This window comes from Maylandia zebra, linkage group LG17, assembly GCF_041146795.1.
Source record: "Maylandia zebra isolate NMK-2024a linkage group LG17, Mzebra_GT3a, whole genome shotgun sequence".
Lineage (NCBI taxonomy): Eukaryota > Metazoa > Chordata > Actinopteri > Cichliformes > Cichlidae > Maylandia > Maylandia zebra.
In genome coordinates, this window is record NC_135183.1 from 26,737,871 (window position 1) to 26,764,901 (window position 27,031).

Below are 27,031 nucleotides of genomic sequence, written 5' to 3' on the forward strand. Positions count from 1 at the left end.
TTTTGTAGTGTAAACCCTGCCTGATAGCCACCTGTCTTGTTATTGCTGGTTAGTGGTCTGCAGGTGTGGGCTGCTGCAGTCTCACAGTTGAGGAGGGGAAGATGCTACAATACACTCAGAATCTTCAAAGAATCAGGGCGGTTTTATCAAAATTCATCTGCTGACTGTCACTCAGCCTAGCCGCTACAGAAACACCAGGGGCCTGTTGTCACTGAGACTGCCATCCCAAACAATTTCCTGCATTTCATGTCTTGGCTTCTTGAATTCCTCACCAACCTTTCATCTCTTTTTATTTTACTTTTAACTTTATTTTTTTCTGTCTCCTAAAGCACTTGTCAAGAGATTCTCCACAGAGTGTTAGAGGCGCAGTCCTCCTTCTGATGCTGCGGTATTCATGGGAACGCGGTGTCCCTTTGCACAATATGCCCTCTGATATGAAAACTGTCACTTTTGACAATGAAGAGGCTGAATTATTTTCTTTATAATGCAAAGTACATGGAGTATATAGTTGCGCACGTAATCCTTTTATTCTTCGAGTCCTAAGGCAAGTCATTTTTTATTTTATGTCAGGATTATATTTATTCCTTTCTGATAGAATTTCCTTTGTTTTGAATGAGAGAATACATTTCTGCTGCACTGTTTGCCTGCAGATAGATTTAATGTACATTTGTCAGATTCGTTTTATTCATTTTTACATGTATACAGATTCAGATAGAAATACAACTGCTTGCCAAGTGTAAATTAAAACACTCATGCAGAGAGTGGAATGTAACAAGCTAGTAGGAGAGGCAGAAACATATCTGGTGTCACTTTCAACCATCAGATGTCTCAGTTTTCTTTTGTGCAGTTTCTCAACCTTAAATTATTCTTTTTTTGTTTAGTTTTTGCTCTGCTACTAAGAAGCACATTTATTAAGTTACTCAGTATTTGTAACTGTGACATTTAACCAGTTAAACAGTTCTGCAGTACTGGTAATCAGTTTAACAATCAGTAGATTTGAACTCCAGGAATGCTGCTGTAACAGCCCGATTGCAGAAACGCACAGGAGCACTGCAGGTAAAGTGCGATCCTGCAGATAGGAAAACAGGCAGCAGAGTGGTGAGGAGGGACCTGCGAGCGAAGCTTCCCAGCTTCCAGTCACGTATGGAGCAGACAGAAAGTACAGATTGTTGCCAAGCAGTAAGAGCAAAAGTGCTTCTTTTCTGCTATTGACTGACTTCTCCTAAGATAAATACACACTTGGTGTTTGTACCTATGTATGTGCTTGTGTATGCGTATAATACTTCACAGTCCTATATCCTATACATCTCTGTAAACTTTCCAATGACAAAATCAGCCGATAAACATGCAGGATGGGTATCTTGAATTTCTTTGAATTTTTCTTTGGTTTGTCACCTCTTGGAGAAATTTGTAATACTGTATAATTCATAATTCATAATTGTAATTATGAAATACGTTCATTTGACCAATTTTAACCTGGATCCTCAACTGCTTTCTATTGAAGCATGTTTCTGCAACTGAAAAAATTGTTTTCCATTCACAAGTTAAAATTTTGGGATATGATCGGAAAAGTCTGAATTAGATGTCTGAAAATTTCAACATTTTAAGTCAAACTTCTAAGAAAATAACTCCAAACTGGAGATGAACCTTTTTGAGTTATTAAGTTTTGAGATAACTCAAAATTCTGACTTATGTGTGGCAAATCCTAAAACACAATATGTTTAGAATGAGGCGACACAGGAATCATCATAGCTTTGACCTCAGAGGTCAACGTTTTGGAAAATCATCTCGGATTTTTAAATTTATACTATCCGGTCTTTAAGTGATGATGTGATGAATCCGGTGTTTATTAAGGCTGTTGTGTTTTAACATGTTTTAATGCTTTGTATCTTGTTCTATTTAATCTCAACAAGCCTTTAAAAACAGTCAGTGATCACTGTCGGCCTCTCTCAGTTTTTATTGCCGCTAGCCCGTGCATCAGTATATGAATGACTAACCTCGTATTGTGGATGGATTATCTATGTTGTTCTCCTGACTGAAGTTTGGTCCGTTTACAGCATCCTGCCATGCAGTTGCATTTGTCCCTAATCATCTGGAATCCTCGTGTCAACTTTTATCGAGTGGAAAAAAGTTAGCGTTCATCCTCCAGCTTCACTGTGTTTTTGCTAACATGGCTGTGCTGCTAGCGATCACGTAGCACATCATTATATACCAGCTAGCCTAGTTTGACCATATTCTGATTTCCAAAAAAGAGGACCCTTAGCTCAGTCATGAAGAACTTGCTTAAAGAAACATATTTAACATATTTAAACGATGCCTTCTCTGTGCGGTTAATTAATTGTGAAATAAAATATGTCATATAGGCTTTTACAAGTCAACAAGTGCAAAAAAATAACTTAAAAACCTCTGGAATTAAATAATGCTACAGAAATAATGCCTCATCTGCATAAGAAAAATTACCAGTACTCAGAGATGGGCAGTAACGCGTTACTGTAATCTGATTACTTTTTTTCGAGTAACGAGTAAAGTAAGGGATTACTATTGCAAAATCGGTAATTAGATTACCGTTACTTTCCCGTAGGAACGCTGCGTTACTGCGTTACTAAAACCGTGATTTTTTGCGAGAATGTCTCACGACAGTGACGTAAGCGAGTGCGCCGTTAGTGACAACAGCTGTGTGCAGATCAACAATGGATCACATATCGAGTGCGGGAGAGAGTATGAGCGTGCAGCGTTTAAAGCGTGGAAGTACTGACCTTACTTTGAGTTTGATTCCATAAAAAGTGACAAAAACATTAGCGTCCATCGTGCGTGGGAAGAAAACTTCTTTTTACAGCGAAAAAAACCCCTAAACTTCCGAGCAAGCACCGAGTAGCTACGACGTGATGGGAAACTCACAGAGAAACTGCCGTATCCTTCCACTGACCGCTGCACACCTGCACCAGGGTAAACCTCCGCCTACTGCAGTCCTGCTTTACAGGTGAAAATAGAGCAACAGGACCGCTGAGTCTTTGACTTTATTTATGTTCTGCTGTGTTTTACTTGCATCTATTTGAAAGAGTGAGTGTAAACACAAAAAATTATTTTATTTTATGTGCTGGAATGTGCAGAAAATAGGTTTAAATGTTAAACTCATTTATTCAACTCAGAGAATGTTGCATATAATTAAATTTTTGCTTGATGCATAAAGTTAAAAGATTAAAACTGATAAAACAAGTTAAAAAAAGAGACTTTTCCATTTGATTACATTTTGTATGATGGATTATGTAGAAAAAGTAGAATTGGGCTGAAAGATCTATCGCTTTATCACCTCTTCAGGTTGTAAATCGTGTTTTTAAAAAGTAACTAAGTAACTAAGTAACTAAGTAATTAATTACTTTTGAAAATAAGTAATCAGTAAAGTAACGGGATTACTTTTTTGGGGAAGTAATCAGTAATTAGTTACTGATTACTTTTTTCAAGTAACTTGACCAACACTGCCAGTACTAGGTCGGTATGAGGGCTGGACTGGGACAAAAAATTGGCCAGGGCAGAGACCGGCCCACCAGGTATTATAGGAAAAGCCATAAAGCCTTTGAATTAAAATGAACGCTGTTGTGACAGTGGTGTACTGTCTTGTTGGTATATGTATGATTTCAATACATTTTACATCAGATAAAAACTTAGATTGTAAGATTCAGTATTTTTTATTAAAAGCGAGACATTTTAAATGAGAATAAGAAAGAAAAGTATTTCTTTGTGCCCCCCTCTCCCTGTTAATGCCCTACCTGGCCCCCTGGCAAAACTTTGCTAGACCCGCCCCTGCACAGTTACCAGCTGTCAGCTACTTAGAAAAGGATCCTGGTGTTATTTGTCTCTCAGAAACAGTTCATAACTTCCCTTCAACTCATTCATGTCACCTAAAAGGTAAACCTGTTTCTCCATCAGCTTTTCAGCTCTGATGATTCAGTAAGGACATCTCCTGGTTTCCCTCTCACCACATATCCAAACCGATATCATATCACTATCAGTAACATCACAGCACCTGCCCAGCTGTATAGAAACTCTGTCATGCTAGCTGGTAGGCAGTACAAGTTATTGTAACTTACTGTAAAAAGTCAGCACAACGAAAATAAACTCCACCTAAACTTGGGTTATATCTGACCCAGATAGACTGCAGGTCATAACTTCTTACCTGAAGTGAACTTTCAGTTCACCTGACACTCATCCACCTGCTGCCCTCTGTGGAAGCTCCGCCATAGACACCACCAAATAACTGAGTTAATTTTGCACACCAGCCAGCATCTGGCCAATCCACCACCTTTCATTGTTTATACCGTTACAAAACAACAACAAAACCATCGGCCGTAAAAACGAAAAATCACCATTGGCCCACCGGGCAAATGCCCAGTATCCCCGATGGCCAGTCCAGCTATGGTCGGAACGAGGGAAATTTCTTTTGCAGTTCGTCTGAAAAGATGCACTTGCGCTTTGGGATCGTTTAAACATCATTAGTCCCGTCTGTGAGCTCAGAACAAGCGCTCACAAAGCAGCAGTTCGGGGATGACGTCACACTCATGGGTCTTCTGTCGGAATACAGGAAAACCCAAACATTTTTATCAGTCTCGAAAATCCACCCGGACACCCCGAGCAGAACGTGATAGCAGAGGTGTACGTCTTAATTTTTTTTCAGAAATTTCTCAGTTAGAACATGGTATATCATGTTTATGTGGAAACTAACGTGCTAACTTCCTGCTGGCTTCTAACTCGATTAAACTTTATAAATCCTGTTTTCATGGATGCCTGGATGTTAAACTTAATTATTAAATGGTAAATGGCCTGTATTTGTATAGCGCTTTTACTAGTCCCCCCTAGGGACCCCAAAGCGCTTTACACACCCAGTCATCTACACATTCACACACTGGTGGAGGCAAGCTGCAGTTGTAGCCACAGCTGCCCTGGGGCGCACTGACAGAGGCGAGGCTGCCATATCGCGCCATCGGCCCTTCTGGCCAACACCAGTAGGCGGTAGGTGAAGTGTCTTGCCCAAGGACACAATGACCGAGACTGTCCGAGCCAGCACTTGAACCGGCAACCTTCCAATTACAAGGCGAACTCCCAGCTCTTGAGCCACGATCGCCCCTGGTAAAGCAGCCACACCGATAATTTGATTACAGATGAAAGAATTTAGACAGTTTTTCAACTCTCAGCGATGCTGAGCGATGAACCTCGTTGCCTGAAGCTGTTTGATCCACAAGCTTTTGTCTAACAACAGATGTGTAAGCAGGTTGAGTGAGAACTTTTTACCCATACTGTATATCTGCTGCTTTGTATGGAGGTGTATGTCAATGTTAAGTTACATCATATTTCATTTCAAATTTCAGGACACAGAAAGTCACACGAATTCTGATTTGAGGGTTCACACTGAGGTCATGTGAAAGTGGCCTGAGGCAGATTGAAAAGATTAGATTCCTGGCTGCTCTGAGTCACATATGAGGAGGAAAAACTAAACAAAGCTCAGATTTTGGTCCTTTTTATCCCGCAGTGTGAGCGCAGCCTCAATCTGAACTTGCTCACAGTCTCATCTGGATGGTTAATATATAAAGATTGCTACTTCATAACAGTGTTGATTTTCATGATTTTCCCCTTATGTTACAGAAAGAGGCATTTTTAATGATGGTCTTGTCACAGCCATGCTTCATTTTTAAATGAGTTCACATTAGCCAGTCACAGGCATGCACACCGCAGCCCTGCTACCTGACAGGTTAATGAATGAAGTACTCGGTCTTTTAGTTTCTTACTCCCCCTCCCATATTAACTTTCACCCTCACTGCTCTCTGGTGGATAAAGCTGTGATGTTGCTGCGTCTCACCCCATTTATCGCACTTTGGTTGGCACTGGAGGCTTAGAGTGGCTAATGGCACCATGTACTAGCCCAGGGCTTCGCCATTAAAAGGGTCGAGGCCCATTGACTTGTTGAAAGAAAGGCAATAACGTGTCTTCCTCTTTGACACCCAGAGGAAATTGCTGTTGATATGGTCATACACTTTTTTTTTTTTTTTAAGTTTCTGGTCTTAGCTTTAGATTCAAGCCTTGAGTTTTCTGTTGACTTACTTAGATTAGGTTGTTTCTGTCATATAGTTCTGTTTGCGCTCTATTGTAGGAGTAAAGAAGACTCTGTGGCTTTTCCATACTTTCAAGATCAACAGTGAGTTAAGATCTTTAAATACTTTTTGACTTCCCTGTTGTGGAGGCTTATCTTACAATATAATCTTTAAAACATATAATTATTTTCTAAATGTTGTAGGTATTCTAGTCAAAAATATTACTAAAAAGTTTCGATTTGGGATTTTCTTCAATATTTATGCAGACATTATGTTTATATGGGGCTCACAGAAGACTCATTTCACACCCTCAAATGGTGATTCCAGTAGTGAATCAAACCTTTTCAACTTCCTGTTGGAGAAACTACTCAGCATGATGGACAATCTGCCCTATGCCGTGCATGCCTCCCTGATTGGTCACCGTAGCACTCATAGCAAAAGTCTCATTGGCCCAAGGTGTAGGAATGAGCGGTAGAGGAGATCCTTTCTACTACCGAGCTATAGCATTTAGATGATGTAACTTGATATTTTAAAAATCTACACATGCACATCAACATTTTATCATATTATACTCTTGCTCCATCCCATCTGTTCATTACCAGATGGAAGGATTATTATTACTACACCATCACATGCAATTTATTTTATACTGCATTTGTTAATAGCATTAATCTAATTAAAATTTTAAGCCAAATTTCTCATAGGTAAGATACTGTACATATTGATAGTTGACATGTATTTTATTTATATGCATATTTATTCCTCTAATATTTCTTGTTTTATAGTAGCTGTGCTTTATAATGCTGTTTTTTAAACATATTACCTTGGTTTGTATCGGAAACATTTAGGAAATGTTTGGAATATAATAACTTACGGACATTATAGTTTGCATCCAAACATGAGGTCACATTTGGCGTCTGATCTCACTTTTACATTTCAACTATTTTTTTAAGTTGATCCCCAAATAATGTTTGTCTAATCAAATATCTGACGTGCTACCAATATATGATTTATACTGCACGACAAACTTAAAGTACATTTAAAAAGAAAGAAGACAAAATGAATATATAGAAAATATAATACTGTTCCCATAAAGCTAAATATTGCCCAGAGAGTGAGCTGCCTTGATAGAGGTTTGCATGCTGAGTGCTCTTTGTTTTTGCTGTTTTTGCTATCTGACTCTGTACACCTTATTGCTTCTGCTCCTGTTTCTATTTTTATTGCACCGAGCATATAAAAGGCACAAGAATTTCCTTTGGGATTAATAAAGTTCTTATCTCTTTTATTAATTTTTGTATCAGTATAGTCAGTATGTGAATAAATAAATAAATAACCTGAGCAGCAACTGTACTTTGTCTGAAATGCAACAGAAGATCAGCTGATGTCTGTTTATAGTAGAACTCACAAATTCAGCATGAACACAATTTCCACTCAAGGTGGGAACAATGGCAACTTCTGTATAAAAGGGCTATTCACAAAATATAAATACACTGAATGACTAAAAATACAGACCAAAAATAGTACTGAATTGGCCTCGATTTAATGAGGATCTTAAAGATTATTACTCTCAATTCCCTGTGTGGATTTAAAGTTATCCTAAGCTGAAACCCCAAACCACAGGGATTGGCTAAAGCATCTTTGCTGTAGTGCATGGGTAAATAAAACTTTCAAACTTCCTCTTTTTTCGATTCCAACTGTAGTGTTAAAAAAACACAGAAGCTCAGCTGTAAGTTGACACTGACTTGCAAGGTTGCATGCACACACATACACTATACATATGAAATACCCCCAGAGTGGCAGAGAGGCAGAACTGACAGCCCAAAGAACGTGTCTAAAATTGACAGTTTTTGTCTTGTTAGATGACCAGGAAGTGGACAGCTGATTGAACGCTTGCGCACACCGAGAATTCACTTAGACACACGGGTCCTCTACAGGGTGCTGTAAAGAGCAGGGCAGCTGGTCTTGGATCTACACAGAGTTATATTTGAATATATCCAGGCTCTATTATAAGACACAGAAACTGTACAATGAAACATTTCGGCGCTTCCCAGTATCAAGGATGTGAACAGGTACAACATCCATCAGAGATTACATTTCGACACCCATACGCATGTGCACTTTTGTATGCACACTAACATACAAACATGTATTCTCTTTGGCAAGGACAGCTAAGAGTGTTTCCCAGGAGTGAGCCCAAGGCACATGTAAAGGAAGCAGAGTCAGAAACAGACACATTCACACACACATCTTACATCCATCATCAAAAACAGTGTTGACAGGCTTATTCAATAGGACAAAACCTCAATCCCTATCTATATATAACCCTCCTTCCTTTTTTCTCTCTCTCCCATTTTTTTTCACTCTTTATTTTATCTATTTACGCCCACATTTAAACATTGATTCAGCTCCAGGCAGTTCTTTTATGGTGCATGCGCGTGTGTATGTGTGCATGCGCATGCTCGTGTGTGTTTGCAAACATGTTTGATAGATGTGAGAGCATGCTGTGAAGCTGTGTCACTTTCCCCCTGCAGGACAGATGTGCCTGCGTGATTGTGTGGCTTCACGTCTGCAGCCAGACTGTTGAAAAATCAAAATCAAAATAGGATGGAAGATGGTAGCAATTTCTAAACCAGGATCAGACATTTTTGGTTTTAAAGCTGCTTCACAATAAAACTGGTAACTTCAGGTTGCTGGAGTATATAGAAAATCTTCCATGAAAAGAAATACAGTTCTTTTATTTATTTATTTAGTATTTAAGGACTTCAGGGAGTTTTAGCTGCGTCTGGAAATGGTCTCTTATGAGGTTTACATCTTTGCAAATCGTGTTTCTCTCTGTTGCTCGATTATTGTTCCTGCTAGCATTTTCTCAGTGTTTATGATTTCTTCTCTAATGAGCCTCATTCTTTTGTGTTACTGTGAAAATTGGTCCTACTTGCTGTTTTTCTGGATTCTTGTTAAAATGCTGTTTGGTAGATTTTTGAAAAATCTTAAGTTATTAGATGTCAATAAAGAATATGCAATTATTTCCACAAGAGGCAAATTTACCTCTGTACACCATCACAGTAGATTTTAAACCAAACAAGAAACAGTGCTTCATTTTTAGGAGCTTAAAAAAAATTGGACGAATGACTGATAAGCAGTTGTGTGGCAAGGTGAGACCTGCTCTATAATTGTACGACAGACTGAACTGATTGAAGATCCGAAGTTGGGTCCAATTATATTTGCTTTTGGTAGCTTTTTACTGGATACAAGGCCCAGAGAGATGTTGATAAGAGTGAGAGGCCATCATTTTCAATCGGAGAGATGCCAAAGCTTTAGAAGTGGCGCAACCCACAGTGTGGATATAATGCAGTGCGGTGGATCTTATGTTAAAGCGTGAGCTCGTATTACTGTCAGTGGAACTGGCTTACTAGTATTTACTGATGATCTGACTGCTGATAGAAGTACCGGTAGCTGGATGAAATGTCAGATTTAGCCAAATGGATAATGACCTAAAGTGTACTGAAAAAGGATCCCAAGAGTTTCTCAGAATATATAAGAAATGATATATTCTTTCTGTGTGGTTGTTAAATGTTAAAAACAGATGGCAACAGTGTTTGTCAGCTAAGACCAGCTACACTGAATGACTGTAAATGGCTTCATCTCAAACTTATAATCCAGGGCAGAAGCTTCATTTGATACACCAGACACCGTATCTGCTGTATTTTATTTCTTCTCTATTTGGCTCACTTTAATTTTGGGCTGATTTCAACCTTTTAGACTGAATATTGTTCCACCAGGAATGTCTTCAGGGATCTAATGCATCTGCTGCTATCCTTTTTTTCTTATTGCTTTCTCAAAAGTTACCATGTTCTTTTTAATTATTAAAAAATTCTGTCATAATAAGTAACAAAAAAATGTAGAGTTTACTTTCAATTACAGTAAAAAGAAAATCTGAATACAACTTTATTTTTATCCTTTTCAGTTTGTTCACAAATAATTTGGTACCTCTTCTTGCTTTTTTTTTTTTCCACATGAAGATTAGAATTCCTCCTCTGCAGGCTGACATCCTGGTAAATGTAAAGTAAAGGCGTTTGTCGCTCATTAAATTACAGGACGCTGTATGTGTCATTATGCAAAACATCAGCAGCAGCCCCACATTTCTCCCTTTTTTATACATTTGTTCTTTTTGAATAGGTGAAGATGATTTGTGGGAGTTGTGAAAAATCACACCATCAACGACATCCAAGTTGAAACAACAACAGGGAGCACTGCTTTTATTTCAGTTTCCATTTGAAATGAGCTAAGTGGACCTGCCACATAATTAAAAGTTATGCGATTATCTTGTAAGAATGCAGTGTTCTGCTGGGACACCGTGCGTCTGGGCATTCATATCAAAGTTACCCACCTTAACATTGTTGCAGCCCAAGCAGATGGCAGCACTCTCCCTACATAGGAGCAAAAATAATCAATCCGCAGAACTAATTAATTCATCCAATCCAGGATGCACAGGAACAAGCCTGAAACACTACCAGAGGTCCAATGCCAGATGCCACAGGACACCACCACAGAGCTGCTGGCCCATTTTAGAACATGCTAGAGCTCTATTGGTGGCACAAGTGGGGGTGGGGGGGTCGTACATACACGTAGTAGGCACGTGGCTTTAATGTTGTCGCTTTAGTTAAGAAACAATCCCTGGAAATCAGATGAAATATATAATTCTGTTCTTAGTGCTGTTGTGTCAGTGTGTACATGTATGCACACTTGTGAGGTAATAGTCCCGACTGGGTCTCACACCTTAATTGGATGATATTCTGGCATCTGATCGAGTCCGTGTAGGCAGGTGGTAACTGACAGAAAACATCTAGCGAGTGTGTGTGTGTGTGTGTGTGTCTGATGACAATATTGCGAGAAAGCTGTCTGGGTATTGTGTCTCTTCCAGTGGATTAAGACAAATGCTTTCTCCCACTGAAAGTTAATTCAGTCGACTTCAGCACTTTTCTCTTCTTCCTTCCTTTCTGGTCTTTTTCTTTTCCTTTTTCCTCCCCTCTTCTCTGCTAAAGGATCATGCACTGGGGAAATTAGCTCAGATACTCTGTAATCAACTGCACACACTGAGTGTGTGTATAGAAAACTGAGATAGACATCAAACTGCTCTGGACAGCAGTCACGTTTTCCTGCTGTGGTTGTTGCTGAAGCTTGTAAAATTACAAAATGACACTCGCCTCTCTTTGGTTCTCTTCAGTGATAAAACAACTGTAACTACCAGGTCACTGTTAGGCGGAGGTACTGTACATAATATGACACATTAGCCATTTTGCTGAATTCTCATGTGTTTAGCGGGAACTAGAAAATGCTAACACGCTATTACACCACCTATGTTTTGTTTCCTACATAAACTATTTTGCTGTCTATACTGCTTCATGCTGGCAACTGATATAGTCTGAAAAGACTGGCTAAGCTCTCACCTGTTTTTTCTAAAGACTGAAAACCGAGCACTGGGGAGATGCGATAATCTAGTTTGCTTTTTTAAGAGCATTTACATCCATCACCCATAACATTATGACCACTTACAAGTGAAGTGAATGACACTGATTATCTCTTCATCGTGGCACCTGTCGATGGGCGGGACATATTAGGGCACAAATGAACATTTTGTCCTCCAAGTTGATGTGTTAGGAGCAGGAAGAATGGGCAAGATTCAGGATTTGGGACAGTCTGACCAGGGCCAAATTGTGATAGCTAGACGACTGGGTCAGAACTTGTGATGTGTTTCCGGTCTGCAGAGGTCATTATCCATCAAAAGTGGTCAAAGGAGGGAACAGTGGAGAACCAGCGACAGGGTCCAGGGCAGCCAAGGTTCACTGATGCATGTGCAGCGTTAGGGTTGGCGTGTGTGGTCAGATCCAACAGATGAGCTATTTTAGGTCAAATTGCCTAAAAAATTAATGCTGTTTCTGATAGAAAGCCGATAGAAAAAAGCAGTGCATTGCTGTTTGTTGGTATGTGGCTGCATAGGCATAGACTAATCAGGGTGCCCGTGTAGATCACTGTCGCCAACAATGAGCATCAGAGTTGGATGGGAAAAGGTAGCCTGGTCTGATGATCCACGTTTTCTTTTACATCACATGGAAGGCCGGGTGCATTGCTTACCTGGGGAATACCTGGACCCATGATCCACTATGGCAAGAAGGCAAGTCGGTGTCATACTCCGATCAAGCATCTGTGCAATGAGCTGGACAAACAATTCCAATCCACACACAACTTACAGGACTTAAAGGATTTGTTGCTAACTTCTTTGTGCCAGATACCACAGCACACCTTCAGTGGTCTAGTGGAGTCCATGCCTCAATGGGTAAAGATGGTTTTTTCAGTTAAAGGTGACCCAACAATATTAGGCAGGTGCACATAATGCTATGCCTGATCAGTGTATATTGCAGTATTTTGACTGGATGTTGTTAAATGTCTGTCCCATAATACTACATTTATTCTGTGTTATTTTGTTCCTTGACTTTAACTGTGACTCTGTTTACATGCAGAGTTTAAATCCAAACACATCTGCTTGCAAGTATCGTAGAAATGGTAATCTGGCTTTAGACTCCGCCCTCCTGTGGATGATGAAGGGGGTACAAAGGGCAAGTCTTCCCCTCTTCTTTTTACTTGTCTCTCACTCTTTCTCTCTCCCTCTAAGGTCACTTGTCCCATGTAACGGTGAGTGAGGGGGAGCATGGTAACCATGGCAACTGCTCAACAGGACCCACACCGGACTGCTCGCCCCCCTCCCCTGACACAGCCCTGAAGAGCATCGAGAGAGTCATCCGCCCACAGGTGAACACACACACAAACACAGACAAAAAGACTAACAGACACACACACACTAATGAATGCGTTGTAGAAGCACCTGATGCATTATTGAACATCAGAGCATCCACCCACAAGTAGCTTAAAAACCTACACACACACACACACACACACACACACACACACACACACACACACACACACACACACACACACACACACACACACACACACACAATGGTAAACATCTCTCTGTTTCTGTTTGTCTCCCTGTTTCGTTTCATCTACCTTCCTCTCTCTGTTCCTGTTTCTAGTAGTTTAGATTATCTAAAATTTCCATTATGTTTGTGCTTATAGGCATCATATTCTGGTAGCAAAAACTCAGACGGTCCTTTTAAACCAGGGTTGGAAAGTTTGACTGTGTTTCTGTTCTAAATGTGATTTAACTTCCATTCTCAGTGTCTTATTTTGGTCTTATTTTAGAATATTTTCTTTAGTCACAAAACCTGCTGGAAGTCTAGCCTGTGGGGGCACGTTTTGCACCGCAGGTATAAAAACGTCAAATTTCTGTATTTGAAGAAACAGCTTTGGAAGACAGGTATCTGCTGTGTCATCTGTGAACCTCCACGCTGACATAATGGGGTGCGATTGAGAGATTGTGGTCTGCTGCTGCACCAGCTACACTCTTTTTAATAATTCAGTTGTTGATTCATGTTAACTTTCACCTTTCACCAGCATCTACATGTTGCATGCAGCTGGGTTGTGCGTTGACTGTGGTCAGAATGCGCACCAGTAGCTTGCCAGTCACTGCATTATTTAACAGATTTTTCCCACTGGCGCATTAAATTAATATGATTTTAAAATTTAGATTTTATTTAATTTGTCTCTCTCTCATTGAGGCACCAGTGTGCATGAGCTTGAACTGTATTGACAGTTCACGCTTGCGCCTCTTTGAAATGAATGTGTGTGTAAGGAGAGCCTACATTGATCCATTTGTTAGAAATGCTAGTTGATCCCATCTCATCAGCTCCTTGTTTCACCGTTAGATTTTTGTCAATTACAGACTGCTCCATATTTGTCACATGTGTTTTTAAGGTGGTTTTTAGACATAAGCTAAAACAGTTAATTTGGTGAATGTATGTTATTCATATTTCTTCCTGTTTGACCTGAAAAGATGGTTTAAAAAAAAGATGTGATGTCCCAGTTTACTTGTAAATAGACTGGTTCTTATGTAGTGCTTTTCTGTTCTACTTAAGCACCTAATGGGCTTTTTTACGACATGTATTTTTAACCCATTCACACACAGATTTATACAAGCACTTTTTTCTTAGTCTAAGTACATTTACACACACATTCACTCTCAGGAGCACTATCACTATCTTGCCTAAGGATACTTTGGCTTGCAGACCACCAACCTTCTAATTAGTAGATGATCTGCGCTGCCTCCTGAGCCACAGCCGGTCCTGTACAGCCTGCATCTGCCACACTGTCTTCACTAACACAGGAAACTATATGATACATTGTGAAAAAAGGTCCCCCGATGAATAGGCCTATATTACTTTCTTTTCATGCTGGGAGTTATATAAACTCCTTTTGTGTCACTGTCTCAGTAGCTGCTGTACCTGAATCTATGCAACTTCACTGTTTATTTTTTAATGCTAATGGCACAGATGGTACAACATTGATCACCTGGTGATTATATTGGAAAAATAATGATGAAGATTGCCGAAACACAAAAAGCAGTCATTGCTAAACACAACGATCCTGCCCTTAACCCAGCACAACTCCCCATCTAGACAGATTCGTTTTTGTCGTTGTAGCGAATCATTTGTTCACTATAATAAAGGTCTAATGAGATCTAGATGAAAAAGTCAAACCCAGACAGACAGAAGTTGAAGTTCATCGTCTACTGCTTAAGAAACAGAGTCATTTATGGATATTTGTATGAAATTAAATTTAAAAAAATGCTTCATTAGGGTTATTTCAGTGAAGGAACCTCCTGTGAGCCAACTGAAGTGTGAAAGGAATGTGTATTAAATGTGTATCAGCATCATTATATCACAGATAGATGCTTTGCCTGTATTATAAAGCTTTCAAAACTTCACTTTCTGTGTACACCAGCAGCAGAATTGATTAATAATAATATGCCTCTGATCTTGAATAACTTCAAATCAACACTCGGCGATTCAAACGCAACATCGAATTAAGTTCATTAGAGACTTGAGATTAATTTATTCCTCGCTTTTTCGGTCACTGGGAAGATAGTATCAGACACCCGAGCGCAGCGCGAGCGTTTCGCACCTTGATAATTAAAGGCAGTTGTTTCTCAGTGAGCAGATGATGTGTGACATAACACTGAAAAAAATATTGAACTCATCTGCTTGTTTAATGTAGTGTAGTAACTATCATGTCAGTGTTTTTCAAGATTTTCATTCTTGTTGAAGATTAAGACATGGCGTGAGATAAGTAGACCTTCTGACTCTCTGAATGGCCTTTACTCACCACAGCATCTTCTCTTGTTGCCTTGTTTTCTTCACCCACCCCCACCCATTATCATGGGTCTATCTTTGGCATGTTAACTAATGTGCGTAGAGGGATCACATGCGGCGCCCAGCGGGCCTCCTCTCGGCTTGAAGCGCACATAATCAAGGAGCACCAGAGTTCAATTTTATAGTGCTTAATTAATTCTCTAGAATTCATTTCATTTGATTTTAGTGCTCCCGCTGGCTATTTCAGCAGTACACACAAGCAAGCAAAAAGTTAGTGAACCCTCTGGAATTACCGTGATTTCTGCAATGATTACTCATATTATGTGGTCTAATCGTCATTTGACTTGTGAGGTTAAAACAACCAAACACTGGTGCTTTTCATCTCTTTTCAGACTGATTAATCACATTGTGCAGGCTGGAATAAGCAACAACATCCATTAGATGTTTCCTTTGGCTAATTATGAAAACAGTAAGCATCTCAGTTAAGCTTAGGTCAGGAATCTGAATCCAAGATCTCATTTAGTTATTTTTATTTGAAAAATGCAGGTCAGTGGCTTATTGCATCTTATTTTCTTTTCTTTTTCTGCACTGATATTTTCCCCTGGTACAGTTTGAAATTCAGTTTTTCTCTTAGTATTTGCAAGGCGTCCAGACCTTGAAGTAGAAAGCAGCCCAAAATCATGATGCTTCCTCCACCATATTTCCTCAAAGCAGTGATAGTAGTTTTGTGTGATTTGCCTTTATGCTTCAAAATTTAGTTTACCTTAACTTTTTTGTTTGTTGTTATTGAGACCAGGTGTTTCCTCTGTGGTGCTAACAGTATTCTTATTCAGCTTTTTCTTTCTTTCTAAATTGGAAACATAGATTGCAGTTTTGTTCCTACATTTGAGGGTTTTTTTTTTAACTTCTTGCAGGACTATACTTTGTATGTTACATATTTGCAGTAAAATTACTTCTAAGCAGAGGAGTACTGCAGCACTTGTGAATTTGCTCTCTTTGTGAACGATTTGATGATTAAGGAACGTGTAGGTCTTTTGTAATACGCTGTTGTGTGCATCTCTGAAATGTTTTTTTCTAAAATCCTGTGAATGTTATTGAGATATGACTCACACTGGCCACTCTTTGTCAAAAAGAGCAAATTTTGTGAGTAACCACACTTTAGGCACCTTTATTTGCTGAGAAAGGCACCTCTCCAACACCTCCAGTCTCATCTCCTTAATTGCGACACCTGACTCCAAGCAGCTTTGGGGGAAACTGTAAGCACAGACAACCTTTTACTTTTTCTGACCTGCACCATCAGTGTCTACTCAGTGTGTTTGATAAAGACATGAAAACTCTGTGTTATTCGTTTGATCAGATTGTGTTTTAATAAACACTTACCGGCCACTTTATCAGGTGTTCGGCTGTTCATTATTGCAAATTAAATTCTAATCAGCCATTCAAATGGCAGCAACTCTATTCATTTAGGCAGACAGACATGGTTAAGGCAACCTGCTGAAGCCCAAACTGAGCTTTAGAATGTGCAAAAAAAGTGCTTTAAGTGACTTTGAAGGATGCATGGTTATTGATGCTAGATTCATATGAGTATCTCAGAAACTGGCGATCAACTGATTTTCCCCCAAACAAGCATCTCTAGAGTTTAGAGACTGGTCCCAAAAGGAGAAAATATCCAGTGAGCGACTGTTCTCTGGGCAAAAATGCCTTATTGATGGCAGAGGTTGGAGTGCTTTGAGCTGGTAGGAAGGCAACAGTAATAAGGAAAAAACACATGAACACATCGAACCTTGAAGCAGAACAGCAGCAGAAGACCAGATCGGGTCCTGGTCCGGTCAGCTAAAAACAGGCAATTGAGGCTACAGTTGGCTTAAAAAAATGGCCACTAGAAGGTAGTAAAAATGTTGCCTGGTCTGAGTTTTGATTTCTGATGTTTTGGTGTGCAGGATGTTTTCTTTGCACACTCTTGGCCCCTAATTTAGACTTCTATGGGAAGTCTATTTCACAAGTTAAGATGCAGCCATAAATTCCTTTTAATCATAAACCAGATCATTCCACGTGAACTGACATGCACCTCCTGAGAAATGTCGCTATATGTCCGAATGACACAGCCAACGACTGAATAACGCAGAAGGTTAAGGCATAAATTACGATATAGACTTCCTAGAGAAGTCTTAATCTGGCAAGAACCAACTGAGCATAATTGACATCATGAAGAGTTAATAAACTGAGTACTCAGTGAGAGTTACTGAAAACAAGCAGTTTATCTCACCCTGATGGTGAGATTTTCTGCCGAACTGGCACCGTAACAATTGCATAATGGTGCAAGATCAAGTGATTTGCTGCCACGGTCTCTTTTTGCAGTGTGCCATCCCCCAAGACAAAAACCTCTCCAGTTCTGCTGCAGTGACTCAAAGTGTATACTTTTGTCATAGACCCCTCTATGGGGACAGGGGACCTGTTTGTTAAAAGTCCTTAGAAGCAGTATGAAATTAAGTGTGTGTGTGTGTGTGTGTGTGTGTGTGTGTGTGTGTGTGTGTGTGTGTGTGTGTGTGTGTGTGTGTGTGTGTGTGTGTGTGTGTGTGTGTGTGTGTGTGTGTGTGTGTGTGTTGCCCATTACTAAAGCTCAGGCTCTAATTTTTCTTTTGCTTACCTAATGCGAATGTCTGCAATACTGGGATCTCTCTCTTATACACCCATTCACACCCACCCACACACAGAAGAATATGTGGAAATACAGTATGCATTGCACACATTCAGATCTACCTACCCTGGATCTGTCACACTTCAACACTTCCTTGATTGAGCTGATAGCTACCCTGGCCACATGAAGACAGTCAAACACACTCAGAGAGTAGATAAAGCGAGCCAACTGCTTTCTGATGCTGAAACATGGAGATAATACTTTTCCCCTTACAGAGGCCGAGAGGATGCACAGACGCACACAAAGTCCATAATAAAGGCACCAAGTATGACACCGCTGTCACTCTGAAAACATCACCAGAGCATTCAGAAGGATGTCAGCCTGACATGTGAATGATGTGCCTGTGTGGAAACCCCATGACTTACTGTACAGTCCCATATTTCCAAATTATTGTAGTTAAAGTGCTCTTGAGCAAGGGACCTAAAGATCCTTATTGTAACTCAGTGGGGGGAAAGGGTGTTGATTTTGGTGGTGGATAGTGGATTGTTTTGACCAGTCCGGAGCAAGTTGATATGTGTAATTTCAACATCAGTGCAGAGTAATTTTAAGATGACAGCATAATTACAGTAAACAAACAGGACCGTCACAGAAAAGACTGCCTGCCTCTGTTAGCACCAAAGACACACTTATAAACTGCCATTTCGGGACAGATCTCATTGGAAATGTGAAAAGGTTAAAAACACTGAAAACTTGTTGTTCTTCAGGACAAATGGAGGTAAAGTTCTCAGACATTATTGTGATAGCAGATGATAAACCAACCAATCTATCCAGTAAAGAGATTGTCTTAAAGGCTTTTGTTGATTTTAGCCTCAAATTTAATCACTCTTCTAAGATGTGTAAAAGATTTAGTAGTATTATCAGCCCCACTGTGAATCAACACCTAGCTTTACAACTCCCATGCATAATTGTAGGCTTTCTGCTAGCTTGTGGCTTGTAAACAAGGCAGAAAGTTTTATGCAGTGTGTTTTTTGTCTTTTTTTTGGTGGTGGTGGTGGTGGTCTCTCTGGTCTCTGCCAACAAAGTAGCATGACATCCATTTTTAAAGTGTTGTTTGCACGCCTAGGTATACATCTTTAATCAGCGTCATACTGAAAAAGACCATCAGGAGATCTATAATAAGATCTTGTGATGTCATTGTGTTGTCTAAGAACCACCTTGATAATGTGTAACACCCATTTATGCCATTTATGCACATATAACACATATAAAAAAACACATTTTAATGTCACAACATTAAGACCTCATTTATATCCTAAAAAAGTTCATATCCACATCATATGACGCCCATCACATTGCCTAGCAACCACCTACCAACAAGATAAAAGGACTCAACATATAAACAACATCTGACATGTGTATTTTTTTTCTCAGTGTGTACGTTAGATTTACATTGCTTTTGCTGATACCTCAGGTTTTACTGTAGGTATTAACTTATATTTGCAAGGATCATTTTTGTTGCTCAACAGCTTTAATAATTCCACTTCAGCCATCACACTTGAATTTCAACAAAGAAAAAGTAGCAGTTGGAACTGACAAGGAAGCTCTTTGGTGTAGTCACCGTCAGCTTTATGGAAAGGCCCATCTAAAAAGATCACTGCGCCCTCTCAGCTGAATTCTGCTGATATAACTAAAGTATTAGTTAAATTAAAGTTTACTGTTCGCTAATGAAAAACATAAAAATGCACATTGCTGGTAAGTTATTCCAGCTCAAACTGAGGTTAATTATTCAGTTGGTGTTTCTGATGCAGTCACCAATGAGCCTGTGCAGGTCAGACTCTGCAAAATATCCTTGATGTCTCTTTGGAACTGAGGAGAGGTCATTCATCAGCTTATGCAGCTAGTCTTGATGACCCTACTTGAACTTAGCATAACAAATGGAACTGTGCTGAGGGCACTCTGCACTCACAGTCATATATATGCAACTTTCCCAGTATGTGGTAAATTCATTTAACCGCTTTGCATCTGTAATCTAACACAGATATATCTGCATTTTCTGAGTTGGTTTCTGTGAGTGTGCTATGTGTGTAAGGTTGTAATCAAGCAGACAGGTTAATGATTTTGGTTTAAAGTAGCAAAACAGTGGTTATCGCTGTTGACTCACAGCAAGAAGGTCCTAGGTTCTAATCCACTTCCCAGCTGTAAAGTTTGCATGTTTTCTCTGTCCATGCGTGGACTTCCGCTTCCTCCCACGGTCTAAGACTGTGACATCCAAAGACTTGAAATGTATGTCAACTGATTATTGGCTGTAGGCCCAGTGTATAGGTGTATCAGTCTCATGGGATTCACTCAGCTTTAAATGGAAATTTATGTAAATTTAAAATAACAGAACGTGTATTTTAGTTTACAGTCTCTGATTTGTGGGCATAAATGTATTCCTGTTTTTTGTTTTTTTTTTAATAAAATGTGTAATAGCAAAGTTACTTTATCCAAATGCCCCTGTCAAAGTTGAATGCTCATCCATTATATATGCTCTGACACTGACCTTGTATTCTGTACAAAGTCAACACATGCTTGTGAATTGTTGTCACCGTTTGTGCTGGTGGGATCTAAATGCTCTCTCTATTTCTCTATATATTTATTGATTTATTTTGAACTTCTAGAATTATCACATTTTCTTGACTAAAACAAACCTCTAGAATCTTCACTCAACACCTCACAGACTGATTACGAATCGCATTGGTGTTTAGAGCTCATTCATCCTTTCACTCCCATCAGTCAGTTAGATGCTGAGGTTGTTGCTTGTGCCACTTGCCGGCTGCTGTAACAGTGTTGCTCCTGTTAGTTAATCTCACAGGAAGTTTGCTCGGATTTGTCTGTAATTACAGTAAACACTTGCTTTATATTTCCATAAATACATCTAAGTGTTTGTGCCAGCTCTTCATATGGCCCACATTGTCGTGTGTTTGTGTAACAAAAGACGAGAGAAAATGGAGAGAATGGGGCCCTCGGTTTATACTGTTCAGTTCATTTTTCTCAACCCTTCCTTACTCCACCTGGACATTTTCAAGTTATTGCAACAAGTAGGAGACCTTTCTGTGTTTGTGGCTAAAGAGATTTTCTTTCCCAGCCGGTGGCCCCAGAGGACAGACTTGGGTCATGCACTGCTAATAGAAGTGACTCAAGCTAATACTAAAATCTCTCAAGTGGGAGTTGCACATCTCAGCTTTTCCCTGCCGTTTTCTGCCTGTATTAAAAGGATTTGTAACCGGGATTTGGATGCTTTCAATAAATGATGCATTTCATACATATCATTGGTTATGAGCCAAGAGGACTGCTAATCTCTGCTGGCCTCTGCATCACATTTAAATCATCTGTCACAATAGATTTGGTGGGAAAACAAGTTCAGTGCTTGGTAACAAACAGAAGGTAAATTACTTCCTGGATTCCTCACAATCTTAGATGATGGAACAAAATAAAAGACTGTTTCATCTGACTGAGGGATAGAGCAAATAAACACAAGGGATGGCAAGCGATAGCAGAGAATGGTGGGGAGGACACTTACAATTCTAGGAAGATTATTTTGTGTGTGTGTATCATGTTTACATATCTTTGTGGGGACCAAAAATTGGAAGTTTACTATACTTGTGGGGACAAAATGCCCATCCCCACGAATTTGAAGGCATTTTTGAGGCTCAAAAAGTGGTTTTAGTGTGAGGGTAACAATTAGGTTATGGTTAGGTTTATGCTAAGACCTAACCATAACCTTAAAAGGTTAATAGTCTGCACATAATACCTCAACTGGATACAGGTCCGGGATAAAAGAGTAGGAGAGCCAGATTCCAATAATATTTTATTCCACATGGAAATCATTGATTGGAAAATTGGACCTGCCATCACCTGAAATTTAAAACTTTCTTCATTAGCTATTAGGTTTAATTTTAAAATAGACTAAACCTTTAATCCACATTTGCCCATTTTAAAAACCACAAACTAAAATGTTTAACAACCAGGTGAGCAGTATGTTTAGCAGATAGATAAATAGATAGTACGTAGAGCATGTAATTAGTTCAAATGTTGAAAAAGATTTTGTATATTAGATGTAAGTGCTCCTACGTCCACATTTATGAGTCACAGAGGAAGAAAGGAACAATCCCTTCACAAAAAGATCTTTAGCATGGTGTTACTTTTTCAGAGAACATCTACAGTATTTTAATGGAGGAATAAAAGTAGAGCAATTAACTGAATGAGCATGCGTTGTCATGCTATCTGCCATCAGCAGATTGGTCAATTGGTCGTAAACGGATGGGTATGGTTGGGAATAGTATTCGGGTAGGCTGCATTGTTTAAACAATGCTCAGCTGAACCAAAGGTGTGTCACCCAGTGTGGTCTTCTGCTGCTGTAGCCCATCTGCTTCAAGGTTCAACATATTGAGGATTCAGAGATGCCCTTTTGCATAGTTTGGTTGTAAAGGTATGCATTTTATGTAAACCCTAGAAATAGCTTTATGGGAAATCAGCAGTTTCTAAAATACTCAGACTGCCTTGTCTGGCACCAGCAATTGTGTCACCTTCAAATTGTATACGTTGCTGAAATATGTCTCCCCCTACCACCACTTCCCCTGCCAGTGGCGGACCCCCTCAGACATCGGTGCGTTGGTGGTTTTTTGTGTCCGGGGATGGGCGTCCAGGTACACACCGGCTCACTCCTTGGCGGCCGCTTATCGGGGCCTGGAGCCTGGGGCTCGCTCGGGCCACTTCGGAGGTGGGGTGCCCCCGGCCTCTCGGCCTGGGGCTCGGTCACTCAGGCGCAGCTGGCTGCCGGCGGAGCTCACGGGCGCGTCACTGCAACTCCCCCTGGCTTCTGCTCCGCGGCTGCTGAGTGAGCCCTCATCTGGGACTCTCCTCAGCTCTTTCCGGGACAGTGGCGCGGCTGCCCCTCTGTTGGTCTTCCTTGGTCTCTTGTGTTCTGGGGGCCTCTGGATGTCTGGAGTTTTGATCTCCTCCACACCTGCTTCACGCCCTGGAGGACGGGGCTGTGGCCCCCCCCACACCCTCTAGCAGATTATTACATGAAGGAACCTTTTAAAAAAACAAAAAACAAGCGCGTCCATGCTCACAGGTGTACACACGGGTGATCACACCCACAAACTACACCCTTTTTGGCTCCTACCTCAAAGCACACTGTGTTCTGTTGATCTTATGTGCTGCACAATAATGTTTAATATTTAGTATTTACTGTCATATTCCCATATATCATTGTGATGTTGTTTATTCTATTACTCTTGTTCTCTTCTGCTTGCTTTCTTTTTTCTTTCTCAGCAGGTGATCCAGGTGATTGATATATGCATTTTTTTTTCTCTGCCCGTTCTGTTGGTTTTTGTCTTTTGCCCTTCTCCCCCGTCCCTCTTCTCAGCTGTTTCTCTTTCCCTCTTTCTTTCTCCCCTTCTTTCCCCCAGTCAAGTCTGTCCCGTATTCAGTAAGTGAAAATAAAATAAACAATAAAAGGTGAATCAAATGGACCATTACGGCAAGGCTGGGATGGTCAGTTTGGTAAAGTAAATCCGTTGGGCATCTTTCTTTGCCTTTAGACAACAATTCTGAAGGCAAAAGAGCCAAACGGGACAGGCCAAAAAAAAAAAAAAAAAAAAAAAGAAATATGTCATGCACTGAATGCAGCTTTTTAAATTCAGTACATGATTTTATTTTATTTTTTATTGATTAGCATTCAAATATCTCAGTGAAGACAGAACAAAGATCTACCACAAAGCAAGAAAGCATGAGACAAGGCTAATCTCATGCTTTCTTGCTTTGTGGCTAATCAAAAGGTATTGGCTGACATATGACATATTTCTTAAGGCAAATAATGAAAAAGAAGTTTGATCATTACAAGAAACACACAAGAAAACAGAGCCATATAGCTGAGTGGGGCAAAAACAGCATGCATCAAAAGAAAGTGTACAAAATCCAGAGATGAGCAGCGGAATGCTACTTGTAAGAGTTGCAGTTAAGAGTTTGTTTTGGAATTGGGGGGAAAAGGAGGTTTTAGATGTTTACTCCTTTATCTTTTCTATTCTCTTGTTCTTCACTGCCCTCTGGAAGCAGAAGCATCGTCAGCTCGGCTCTTTTGAACATTTTGCCTTCTTGTTTGTACGCTCACATCTTTCTGTGGACGTGTGTGGCAGCTGAAATAAAAGACAGACATATGCTATTTGCAATGCTCCGGATTTGGGATCATTACCTCTAAGCTAATGTTAACAGAGGACGAGCTGCTGTAGCAACTGAAAATATCAATTAAAATCTAACCATAATTAACTTTGAGTCTACTGCTCACGTTACACTAACAAAAGCAACATTTAGAGACAAATAAGCCTCATTCTTTGGTGTATTTGACATATATTATGTTTGGTTTTTTTGCATTGCTTCCCTCAGAAGCATAGTAAATATTTCTGTGGGGAGTTTCATTCATCAGAAGTGGTGATATTTCTACCTTCTAATCATGAGATCAGATTCTCATGTTATTGATTAATTACCGCACAAATGCTGGGTTGCAAAAGTGTCAATTATTAGGATTTCAACACACGTAGTTTGTTAAATGACCTTTCCCCCCCCTTTGCTATGTTGTTAAAGGAAGGAAAATGGTTTCTTCTAATGTTTAGTCATGCATGGTGTGTGTGTGTGTGTGTGTGTGTGTGTGTGTGTGTGTGTGTGTGTGTGTGTGTGTGTGTGTGTGTGTGTGTGTGTGTGTGTGTGTATGCTCATTAATCCCCTTCCAATCGGGCATGACATGTTCATTAGCCCGCTGCCTGTTTGCATTGTTAACGCTAAGCCTCAGCCAGAGCTATGGCACATGTGCATGTTTTTTTTCTTATATGCGTTAATGAGTGTGCGTGTGCAGGCTCTTAACAAGCACAAGTCTAGAGAACAGACACATTTAATAGTTTGAAAGAAGAGGAAGACAAATGCACATAGATGAGCTGCCGATAAGTACAGTAAGAGAGGGATGCTTTAGGAGCAGTTGATGTACCCATTAAACTCCCTGAAGACGGAGACACACAAAGGCTCAGATTGCCACTTTAAAATACCACGGTGTCACATTTGAAGGAGTTCACTCATTCTGTGTTCACGATTGCTTAATCTCATTTTGAGCCCTCGGTGTTCTGTTGTTAAGCTTCCAGTAACACGTTTTGAGTCATGTCACACATGGCTTGTAGCAGTGTCTTTATTTTCCACAGATTATGTACGCTTTAGATCGCAGAGACCTGATAACAACGCCTAAGTTGTCGGTTTGTGTAGAATTGCTTCTGTTACACGACCAAAGACAAATGGAAAGACTAATGAAGAGAATACGTGGCTTTGACAGCTAGTTCTTGTAATGTCCCTCCCCTTGCTCAGTCAGTGTGTTTCCCTGTTGGGCTCATACATCACCGTCTTTACTCCCTGTACCCTTTCTGGGTTGTTGTGATCTTGTCTGGTTGATGCATTGGTCCTTTAAACATCCTTAGACTCTGTTGGTTTCTGCTGCTGCTGCCGTGTAACTCCCTGGTGACTGACTTTCCACAAAAAAAAAAAAAAAAAAAAGAACTCTGTGCCATATTTGGTTCTTTTAGCTTGGACTTGAGCAGTGGTGTATCCTGAAGTGTTCACTCTTAGCTGGATGTCATTTTCTCTCTGTGTGTGCAAAAATTCTTCTTCATTCTTCAACTTAAAAGACCAAACACACTGCACCAAATTGATATTCAAGTTCAGTAGCGGTGTACTTTGGGGTGGATTTCTTTCTTTTATTGGTAAAGTTAGTTGGAAATGATTGTAATTTACTAAAGAAATGGAATAAACAGCTCTACCCCAGCCTACCTGCACCCTTAAAGCTCACTCAGCATGGCGTACCTTGTCTAATCGATGCAAACAAGCAGAAAAAAACTGTCAGATTTTCCCCTAAGCTAGCTTAAAGGCTGCAGCTTCATAAATACTGCACAGACATGAGAGTTTGGGTTAGCGTTAGTATTCTCACCCAACAGCACTTATTTCCCAGAATAGAGAAAGATATCCAGGCTTTCAAATTTATGTTAAATTAATCATTCTTTCACTGTCCTTCCTTTTTTTTGTACATTGTCTTCTCTTCCTATTTTCCATTCTTTTGTTCTGTATTTCAATCTCGTACCTCTTACTTTCGTCAGTGATCGCTTGCTTTTTGGCCTGATCCTCCCTATCCTGTTTCAAATGTTTACCTCTACTCATTGTTTCTTTTGTTTCTTCCTTTTTATTTCTTAATTGCTTTTCTTTTCAGTCGGCGTGTCTTCACTTTTTCCATTTTTTCATCCTCACTCAGCCTTTTCCCCTGTTCTTGTTCTGCTTTTGTGTTTTTCATCCCAGTTTAGTTCGGCGAATATCTCAAAGCCCAATTTGAATGCGTCATGCATAGAAAAGAGCGTCCTCTCCTCCTCCTGCTTTCATTTCCTTTTATATTCTTTTCCCATCTCTCAAGGTTTCGTTTTCATACCTTGAGTCACAAAATAGACCGTGAAGGTCTTACGAAGGTTGTTCTGTTGTGCGTGTGTGTGTCTGTCTCTCAATATTTCAGGATGATATTTTGCGTTCAGAGTTCACTCTATTGATTCCCTTAGCATACATCCTTTGAGTTGTGATTGCATATACATGCACCAGCAGGGTTTTGACTGCCTGAGTTGTTTGTGAAGCTTAGCAGCAGGTTGTTGAGAGCTGCAAATGCCTCATTATGTAAGATGTGTTTACCAGATGCCAGTCTACAGTTTCATTTGTCCCCTGTCTCACTTTATCACTCACATTTGCGTCTTCTAAGCAGCCATTTTGGCTCGCTTCTTTTTCCTGTTCTACCTCTGTCATCTGCTATCTTGCATCCCAGTTTTACGTGAGGAAAAAACAGATGTCCATATCTTATACACATTTTTTTTTTTGAAACAATAGGAATACATGCCTTGACTTAAAACAATGCCTTTGTGTTTTTGCCTCATATGGTGTATTTTCATGTATGTTTCCACATGTTTCAATAAACTGCTGCATCCATT

General features: G+C 39.9%; 1 protein-coding gene across 3 annotated transcripts in view; it reads left to right on the plus strand.

Annotated features, from left to right (window-relative positions):
* anks1b (ankyrin repeat and sterile alpha motif domain containing 1B) overlaps window positions 1-27,031 on the plus strand; it is a 277,926-nt gene that overhangs the window by 158,176 nt on the left and 92,719 nt on the right. For all 3 annotated transcript variants that reach the window (XM_004548325.5, XM_012918365.5, XM_023152666.3), the window contains exon 12: window positions 12,754-12,890. In XM_004548325.5, coding sequence (XP_004548382.3) covers window positions 12,754-12,890 — 137 coding nt within the window. The remainder of the gene's footprint in view (window positions 1-12,753; window positions 12,891-27,031) is intronic.